Source organism: Limulus polyphemus, unplaced genomic scaffold (genome assembly GCF_000517525.1).
Source record: "Limulus polyphemus unplaced genomic scaffold, Limulus_polyphemus-2.1.2 Scaffold51, whole genome shotgun sequence".
Taxonomy (NCBI): domain Eukaryota; kingdom Metazoa; phylum Arthropoda; class Merostomata; order Xiphosura; family Limulidae; genus Limulus; species Limulus polyphemus.
The window spans coordinates 111,000-121,911 of record NW_013665661.1 but is presented as its reverse complement, the minus strand read 5'-3'; the positions used below and the strand labels follow the sequence as shown (position 1 = coordinate 121,911).

Below are 10,912 nucleotides of genomic sequence, written 5' to 3'. Positions count from 1 at the left end.
TTTTTCTCTCTAAAAGTCTAATTTATTTTATTTGATCACCTTCTATGGTCTATAGCCAGTTGTGGGAAGGCAGTTACCTTATAGTTCTATTTAATATCTCTTTGTAAGAGTGAAGGTTGGAAGTTTAATTAGTAGAAATATTAGGGTGGCTTCATTTCAATTCATTTCTACTTTAAGTGAAAGGCAGTAGAAGCTGAGACGTTGTGGGTGTAAGCACTCAGCTTGTACCCTTAGTTTATTTTTTTATGATTTTCCATGACGGCTGACTAGACTGACATTGGCGTTTCGATTTTGTCTGATAAATGGGATATCCCTAAGACATTATCTGTTATGACAATAAGTTGACAACCTGGACTGATAACGTTAGAGTGATGTTTAAGTCATTTAATCACCTATTAACAATTAATGTAATCAATAGTTTGTAAGCTATTTATTTATATATATAACTTTCTAATTCTCTCATATTGTTTCAAGTGTTTGTAAACATTGTTAAACACGTTTATTTGCTATATTGTCACGCAACCTTTGGTTTAGAACTTTCTCACTTACAGTTTTACTGTTCAGCTAGAGATACCTGATGAAGGGCATTGCCCAAAATATTGTATCTACAACAGTATATATTATAAATATATATATATATATCTGTAGTTAACATCTTGTTGTCTTCAGTGGTTTAACCTACAACACATTTTCTTTTATCTTTCAACAACCACCACACATAATTTCTTACATAGTTTAATGAGCTACAGAAGAGACAACCAACTGGGAGACACTAGCATGTATTTAAGTCATCCATGAAATTAACAAGACTGAACAATAGATAGACCACCAACTGGGAGATACCAGAATTCACCATGAAATCAGAAAGATTGAGCTACAGAAGAGACAACCAACTGGGAGACACTAGCATGTATTTAAGTCATCCATGAAATTAACAAGACTGAACAATAGATAGACCACCAACTGGGAGATACCAGAATTCACCATGAAATCAGAAAGATTGAGCTACAGAAGAGACAACCAACTGGGAGACACTAGCATGTATTTAAGTCATCCATGAAATTAACAAGACTGAACAATAGATAGACCACCAACTGGGAGATACCAGAATTAATACAAGTTCACCATGAAATCAGAAAGATTGAGCTACAGATGAAACTGCCATCTGGGAGTCATTAGCATGGATTTAAAAAGTTCACCAACAATTTACCTTATGGTGATTTTAACAGCTTATTTTTTTTTTTAATAAGGCCAAATTTTCTGGAAATTAACACTTATAGTGCATAATGAACAAATCACAAATAGAGAAACTAATAAAACTGAAATAAATAAAACTGTAAATTGCACAAAGAACAAAAAATGCAAACAAAAGTTGAATAAAAAACTAAAATATTTTTTGTAACAGACTAATCCAAGTGCTTTAGATAATCTGAACAATACAGAGTGTTAACAACTAGAAGTTTTTGTACTGATTATCAACCAAAGTATATATATAATATCTAATCTCATACTGAACAGCTAGTAGATGACATTTTGCTACATTAAATATTGTATAATATGTTTCCGGTGGGACACAAAATAAAATCCACACGTATAATTTCAGTATTTTTAAGCAAATTATGTAAATGTCTTGTGTATTATTTAAAATTTAATGTTCAGGAGATATAAATCTATTGAAAACATATACCCTATCTTGCTTAAACTAGAAGCTATAAAGTTCCAAGATCTTTATGTATGTGCTGATAAATGTGTATAAAACGTTAACTAATTAGATGTTGATTTTTGACTAGAACTTGAATCATGTTAAAAATTATATTATAAAATGAACCCTTGATGGTAATATTTTACAAGCATGATATAATCACAACATCATTATTTGTATTTACTCAGAAAGTGGCAACAGCATGTCAGTATTTGCTTTTGCAGATGTAATAAAACTACACATTTTCAATTCCTATAATGTCCTAAACATTCACAGTATTCACTGATACAATATAAAAACTCATGTTAATAGTTTTTATTCAGGAGGACAATTCTGTTCCCCAAAAAAAGATGCACGAATAGTTTTCTATCCGAATGGCTCAACTGTATACTTCAAACTCTATTCTCAGCATAAACATGGTTTTCAATTTATTTAGCTTACAATTTTCTAAAAATCATCCAAATGTCCAAAAGGCACCAAGAAGCATTAAACAGACATATTCCAAACTTTCGTTAATTTCCTAACCTATTTTTCTTTCTCAGTCAGGCAAGATCTTGCACTGAAAGAGAGGGTGCAAGTTTGAACAGTATGCTTACAGGTCGTGTTCTCTGACTGTCTGGATCTGCAGCTAGCTCCTGCATCTTACGTCGTCGTTCAATTTGTAGGGGACGATGTTCCTTGACTAGAGCATTAGCATAATCTCGTATCAGGTGTGCTATTTGTACAGCCTGAAATAATGTAAATATTTAGTAGCCCAATAACACAGCAAAAAATAACAATAATAATAAAAACTAAAACAATAATAAATGCAACACAATATGACACGAAAATATAATACCTGCATTTACATGTATGTATCATAAACCCATAAGCATCATATACATACATATTCTATAAAGTGTTTTAGATTTCAAATAATTCAACTCACTTAATGCACAGATAAATAAAATGCAATGAAGAAGAGTGATAGTATATATATATATATATATGTCATGCTTGATGCCAATTCTCTATACATTTTCAGAAGAGAAAATTTCTAATAATGTAAGTACGAGATATTTCAAGAACTTGGAAAGGACCTTATGCAGATGTTGTTTCTTTGAAATATCTCCAACTTTTAAAATAAGCAGATATCAGCTATAACATTGAATAACAGAAATAACAGTAAGATATGGTGAGAACATAAAAAACATGATCATTTTCATAAAATTTCATATGTAATGGTGAGACCACTGTTGAAAACAATAATAATCTGATTCATAAAGTATTGTATGTACTGATGAGATCACTGTTGAACTGAGCTAAAATAACATGGAGAATATTCATATATGTATATACATATATTTATATCAAAATAGAGTACAAGACATAAATATTAAAATACAAGGTGTCCCAAAACCTTTATTTGACTCAAACAAACAATACAGTAAAGTATATTACGAGAAGCCTATCTTCCAGTGCAATTTTTCTTGTATTTTTAGTGCAAAGCTACAAAGATAACATTCTCCCTTCTCTCGCAAAAAAGCTTTCTAGGCTTATGCTGCCCTTTATCAGCACAAATTTACACTTACCTTGATATTCCCACTTATCCTCATGTATGTTAATGTGTGATATCTGCATACTAACATGCAAATGGTTAGGAGAATGTGACACCAATAGGAATGTGACACTAACTCTATTGTAACTAGCACACTCTCTAATCTTACAGCTGGTAACCACCTCGAGATTGGTTAGATCACACAAACCAGACCGGAATTGGGGAGGACAGGTGAGAAATGTGAGAAGAGGTATGAATACATTTTCAGTTTAAGAAAATGTTAACTTCAGATACAATATCTTACCTCCGCTCACAAAAAGCTAAAATCCCATATTGAACAGGTGGATGGCTGGTGAGAAGATGATCTCCTTTAGGAAGTGCCCAAACGAAATCCATGGGTTGGGGGAATGAACTAAAAACAACATACACAGTGGCACCTGGAATTGTACATCAGGTCTGCAGTAGGAAGAGGGTTCTCTACCATTCACCTCAAAATGGGTAGCAGCAGGGTAGAGGAGCTCCTGTACTAAGAACCTACTTCTGCATGCATGCACCTGCAACACAACCAACACCAGACTCAGGTGGGTATTCATATCTCATCCAAAACCTGGTAGTATTGGGAATTTTTTGTCCACTCTGCAGTAGGAGGAGGGTACCCAGCCTTACACATGCAATAATTCATGTGTCTTTTCCAGCTACAACCAACACCAGATCCACTGGAAACTGACATCCATCAGACGATAAGAAGAGGACCACTATTTGTGGTTGCAGCACCAGTCCAAAATTTGGCAGCATTGGGAATTTATCATCTAATCTGCAGAATGAAGAGGGTAACCATCAAAACACATGTGAAGACTTTGTGGCTGGTCCAGCTCCAACCATTACCAGACCATCTGGGAAACGACATCCAGTGAATGGTAGGAAGGAGGGTGCCTCAGCCAGAGGGGCAAACTTCAATATATATATGGCAGAGTGCTACATCCAATACCTAGTGGTACCTGGAATTAAACATCAGGTTCGTAGTTGGAAGGACATCACGCCATCTACACTGGCAGATACCACTGCCCTACTCTCAACTGAGCAGTATTGTGCACACTTAGGAGGACAAGTTTCCATGGTTCACCACCCCAACAGCTAGGAACTGGTAAGTGGCAAGGGCTCCCATACTTCACTAGAAGAAGAAGGGAAATAATGCATTGGAGAGTCCGGAGGACCACAGCATCAGGAAATAGTGCAATGGGTGACTGCAATACCCTATTTTTGAAAAGCAGAGCGATCATGTAGAAAGAATGCATCATCCAACACCTGGTGCCATCTGCAATTGTACATCAGGTCTATAGTAGGATGAGCATCAAATACCGTGGGTTATCATAGGTGGGCAGCAATCCCTGTCTGCTTTACTCATGTTAGTCCATGAGTGTATTGCAGGGAGGAAGATATTTATGAAGGAAAAGACAGTGAGGTATTCCTATGAGCAATCCAGTGGAACACCACATCTCAATGGTGAGTGTAACATCACCTGGTGATGTATTACAATATTGTACTTTGAAAGCATAGAGAACATACTGATGGAGTTGATCAAGCAACACCGGGTGGCATTTGGAATTGTACATCAGGTATATGGTAGGAAGAGCCTCGATCTCACGGTCATCTAGTATGGTATATGAACACAAATCTTACACTGCAGATTTATGACTAAGTATACCAAGTCAGGCATCACTCACCACAGAGTGGGATCCAAATATGCAACAAGGCCCCTGCAAAGAAACATCGAAACACAGAAGCACAAAATGGCAACTGGAGGAAAATGAAATCCCTCAGAACAAGAAATGGCCAGTTAATGAGGACAATAAACAGTAAAGATATGGGGAGTGGTCCACATAGAGTGGCACCATAGAAGTTCTCCAATGGATGAAAGAAATGAGCAGCCAGGGACAGGGCAAGGTGACGAATACTGAGGGAAATGCTTGGAAAAGACCATATCAATCTGTTGAGAGGAAAAAATAAGCCAGGCAAATCCTACCATAAAGGGAATTGGATAATGGTCACAGGACTGGGTAGGATTCCAAGATCAAACAAGGGGAGTAGTCATCATGGGAAAACCCCAAATGGGCAGAGATAAACAATATGCCACGTGATACAGCATCCAGAATATGACAAGCCAGAACAAGAATATGAAGGCTGGGACCCAACATAGGAGGACCAAAGACCTATACCAGAGGTCATTTAACTGAGTGCCCACTTGCCTGAAGACGTACGAGATAGCGATAAGTAATTGGAAAACACTACCACTGGCTGTCACTGTAGGACCAGTAGGAAGTAAACCAGAGCCCAATGAACTGCTAGGAGCCCACAATGTTTGAAAGGCAAGAGGACTTTGAGAGAGAGACTATCAACCCAAAAACCTCTCAAGCACCCAGAAAATCACTCCAACCATAAAGGGAAGCATCCAGAAAAGGAGACATTATGGACTTAGAGGAGGAACACCAAAAAAGATGTACACCCAATCCCACCAACCAGGCTAAGTCGATCGGAAAGGAAGGATGAAAAGAGCCTTCAAGGGATCCCAAATGAGGCTCCATTGGACCAACAAACCCATCAAAGACAACACAAAAGGACATGACCAATAGGAATGGGGGCTTCTTAGAAGCCCAGGTACCCAAATGAGAGAGACCATATGCAAAATCGGAGAAGCAGAGGATGAGAGGCTGCAAACTAGAAGGACCAATAAACCCCAAATATAGGGATCTCTCCAGATGATGGCATCTGTACAGAGCAAATTCCAAACTACTTTCTAAAAACTCTGGCAAGAAATGGAAACCAGAGAAGGAAGGCAATTTGAAAAAGGACCAGACCAAATGCAATAATCTCAGCAACCAAAGATCTGTGAGTAATCATCTCCAAACTTGAACAAAGCAGTTGAAAACACTGTTGTACCATGTCTGATAAAGTAAAGATGTGTGTATATTGTAGAGCAAAGCCACATTGGGCCAATTGCTACTTTTGCTATGTGGAATCAAACCCTGAACCCTAGTGTTGAAAGTCCATATACATAACGTTCTCCCACTGAGGGGACACGAGCCTGGTCACCACTGGGCCCAAACCCTCCAAAGTCACCAAGACCACTGGTTGCCCCATAAACAAGGCTCCAACGACAAATGGCAAACTGCAAACATTTGGGAGGCTAGAACCGACCAAGAGGAGGTACAGGAACAAGGGGGTGTGGAATAGAACAAAGGCCAAGTGAAGTGAAGCAACAGGGCTGACCTAACTCTGGGCTCCCGAGATTCGGGAATGCCCTCCCCCCAAAAAAACAATCACCTGGTACTAAACAAAAATGCCATACTCAAAATCAAATTAAGAGGTTCGATTCCTACCAAGGGACAAGCTACACATCTCTCTGCAAGCCTAAGGAGGGAAGTCAGAAGAACAACATGCCAGAGCACAGTTGTCCATAGTACATGGGTGTCGAGGTATACGTACCCCTGAACTTAACTGGTCCTAAAATATACTCTTGAGGGGTTCAGGGAACACTAAAACTAACCTCATGGCTAGTCACAGAAAAGGACAGGAATAGAATGTAAAGAACTGGGAGGTAATGATAAAACATATCCTACCTGATTTAATAAGTTTACCAAAAAGAAAAGAGGTCTGGACCACTCCCCAGAAATGACATGCAACTGGGAGTCATAGGCAGAAGGAGGAACTAAGCTGCTCAAATCTTCATCGTCATGTACAGGCAAAGCAGTAAAAAGTATAAGAGGACAACCAACAGTCAGAAGACTGCAAAATTTAGCCAACTCCTGGCAAATCAACCATTACATCCTGAGCCAATAACATGCTCAAATGCCATTTAAGTGGTGGAAAAAATCAGCTGTGGTAGTTACATCCATGTGGAATTGCACGTATATGCAAGAACAGCTTGTGAATCATAAAATTTTGAAGGAAGTTTGATATTTAGGTTTTACAAGAATTTCTACATTAATTTTTGTACTGACTTGGAAGAAATACTTGGACAAGCAGAGAAGTTTTCATATAAATTTTTGATTCAGTTCATCCTTGGTTTTGGAAGACTTTTTAAAAGAAAATAAAGCAAAGCAAAAATGTGAATTTTAGTAATATAATGCTAGCTCTATATAATATTATTTCTGACAACTGAGAGAATAGAATTACACAGGCCACCAAATTATAGCTCAGTCAGTGTTTGACTCAGAGTGCAAATAGCAGACCACAGTATGTCGTATTAAATCTACACTTTCTACAATATTTAATTTTACTTAAAAAACTTTGTAACATAGCAAGTTAAATGAAAACAAGTCTATTTATAAAAATATCTTACATGATTTGTTGTGAAGATATACTTGCAACCTTTACGACCAGATCCTGTCACAATCATTAGGGAGTTATGTGAAGGACTGTAGTTGATAATGTTCTGATATTCACAGGTGCTCAGAATGCTCTATTGAAATAGATAAGTCTTAAGATTGAACTGAATTTCATCTTATATTAAAATTATCAACAATACATTTTAAAAAATCTGACTGATCCTGATCTCAGCATAAATATACATTTCTCTTTCAAATCAGAGTACAGGAAAACTAATACAAGTCTGAGAAAATGAAATATCTTTTCTTGTATTTTTATGTGTATAAAACAAAAGACTGAAAAAAGAAATTAAGTGATAAAAATAATAGGATATAAAAAAACTACAGGACATCATAATTTCTTATTACTGAATTATAGTGATAGAGCAGTTGAAATATCTACAAGCTACTGTTTTTTTAGATAGCAATTAAAAAACATAACTTACATCATTAGTGAGCTTCCTTCTTTCAGTATAACATGTACACTGTGTAATGATGCTTGTAAATGATGTTTGTTTGTTTGTTTTGAATTTTGCACAAAGTTACACGAGGGCTATTTGTGCTAGCCATCTCTAATTTAGCACTGTAAGACTAGAGTCATTACCACCCACCAAAAACTCTTGGGCTACTCTTTTACCAACGAATAGTGGGATTGACCATCACATTATAATGCCCCTATGGCTGAAAGGATGAGCATGTTTGGTGGGATGGGGGATTCAAACCTGCAACCCGCAGATTATGAGTCGAGCTCCCTAACCACCTGGCCATACCAGGCCATGATATTATGATTCTATCAAATACACCATATGGTATGATTTGTCAACAATTTCATATTTATTTAGGAAATAAAAACAAAATTATTTTTTACATTAAAACTTAGTATGATTATTTGACTTTATGTTTCTTTTAAACACTTTATGTAAGTAATATTTTAGGATGAGAAATTATGTTTACCCTGCTACGTAGTTCCAATAAGTGGATTCCTATTTGATCAACTGCCAACCATAGAACCTTTGGCCAAGATGACGTATACGATTGCTGAAAGAAATCATTACATTTAAGGAATCTTACAGTTCTGCTTGAACTGCAAATTGTTCATATTTATTCATGGATTGCAATTATAGTATTGAAATACATAACGATGTCAGAAATTTATTCCAATGTGGAGTGTTGTTCCACACATTCACTATGCATGTAAAATAACCTATCCTTCATTTTATTAATCATTACACACATAAAATACAGCCCAATAGTAGACAACTACCATCAACAAACTCTGCAGTTAATACGATGACATTACAGCCCTACTGACAACACTCAATAATCACCACACCAGCTCTACCTATACAGCTTGAGCTTTACTACAAGACTACTCTTACCTTTATAAGATATTACATAAGTACCTACAATGACCTGAAGAAGCCTCAGTATAAAGCTGGAACGTTATCTCCCTTTTAATTCAATAGGCAGTTGCAGTCCTCAAACTTACTATGGTTTTCAATATTTTACTTTTTGTAAATTTTATAATGAAGCATGTTACCTACAATGAAGTTTTTCCTATTTTACAAATATACAAATACTTTCGTACCTAGCAATTCAGTAATGGTATTATTCCTGCTTGCCTAAAAAACCTCTGGTATCAATAGCACCTTATCAAATACTTTAACTGCATTTTTTTAATAAAATTAAAAACATACATCTGTATAAACTATTTTCCATAACAGTCTCAGTATTTCAATTCCATAATATATTACTTACTGTAACCTCGAAAATGGTTGCCCAGTGGAGAGGCCATGACTGTACTAGAGCTAAAAATGCTTGTTTACTTTGGTCAACATCCATTCCAGCAAGGATTTGATGTTGTATCACCACAGATTCTGGTGGAATGGTAGTAAGCAGTCTTGGTGGAAGGCAATCTGCCATAATGCTCCTGGACTCAGTTATATAAAATGTCCAAATATTAAACAATGCTTTATTTCAATTTCAATGAAATGACAGTTTCTACTTTTTACAACACTCATCCAACTGTTTGTACATAGTCTTTTGTTTACACTGATGAAAACTAAATACAATGTGTATCCAAATACAAAATGCTATTTGCAATAAGAGATTAAGCTCTGAACTTGAATTATTAAGTTGGCATTAATCTATTAATAAAAAGAGCATCTTTGACATCCATTTTAACTTAAACTTATTTTTGTTTCCTTTTGAAAGAGTATCAGATCAGCTGTAAACATTTTAACTTTGTGTAGGATGATGAGTGATGTTTCTTGAAATTGTGTATCTATTAATATTTGAGTTCTAACAGATATATTTACAAATATAAGTTCACAACCTGATGGCTAAAATATCTGACAAAAACAGCATCATTTAATACCTGTTTAGTTATAATTAATTTAATAATATTTACAATAACTTCAAACCAACCTGAAATATCACTCAATCAGTTACATTTAATTCTACTGTCACTGTAGGAAAATCTTTCTATCACAGAAGTGAGAATAACGCTAGTAAGCCATGCAGCACATACCGGTAATCTGCAAGACCTTCTTGGAAATCTCCCACTTCCAACTGTGCTTTTATGGCACACAACATAAGCTAAAATAAATATAAAAAAACATAGTATAAAAATAGCATATATGTTTTTACATTTAAAGGGGGGAACTTTTATTACCAACAAAATTAGATTCTAAAACCTAAATCAACCAGGAACATGATTATTACAAAAAATACTTCTCTCCAAAAATATGTATTGTAGTAATTACTTTTTCAAATGAATCTCACTTAAATGAAACTTTTATCAATGAAACTGAACTAATGCACTTTTGCTTTCATGAATCTTCCATGCTTAATTATGACTGGAATCCACCTTCTTTACAGTACTTAGTATTAAGCATTAGCATCATACTGACTATTTCTCTCTTATAAGAAATTCCATGAATTGCCAGATTTACAGGATGGTGCCAAAAATCATTTACTACAAAGAAAATTCTCATGATTTTGAAAAATATATGAATTTTATTTCCCCAGAAGAATACACAGGAGCTATATAAGTATAATGGAAAATACAAAACAAAATATAATATTTACAGCTTAAATGCCAAAAGTTGGTTAAGCATTCAAAACTATCTCAGATTAAACATCAGAGACATGTAAAAACAGCATTTCAGTTCTGTTTTCTATTTCTCACAAATCACTGCCCAAGAGGCCTTTCATTCAATACCAGAACTCATAAGTTAGGCTGGATGATGAAAAGAAAAAAATTGTCCTGAAACAATATTTACATATGCATCACAAGACTTTAAAATT

General features: G+C 35.5%; 1 protein-coding gene across 1 annotated transcript in view; it reads right to left on the bottom strand.

Moving 5' to 3' along the window:
• Nucleotides 1–1,425: 1,425 nt before the first annotated feature.
• LOC106463155 (unconventional myosin-X-like) overlaps nt 1,426–10,912 on the bottom strand; it is a gene marked incomplete at its 5' end in the record, with an annotated part of 93,088 nt that continues 83,601 nt past the window's right edge. The window contains 5 exons of the mRNA XM_022391088.1: nt 1,426–2,430; nt 7,579–7,698; nt 8,558–8,641; nt 9,362–9,533; nt 10,134–10,201. Coding sequence (XP_022246796.1) covers nt 2,245–2,430; nt 7,579–7,698; nt 8,558–8,641; nt 9,362–9,533; nt 10,134–10,201 — 630 coding nt within the window. The remainder of the gene's footprint in view (nt 2,431–7,578; nt 7,699–8,557; nt 8,642–9,361; nt 9,534–10,133; nt 10,202–10,912) is intronic.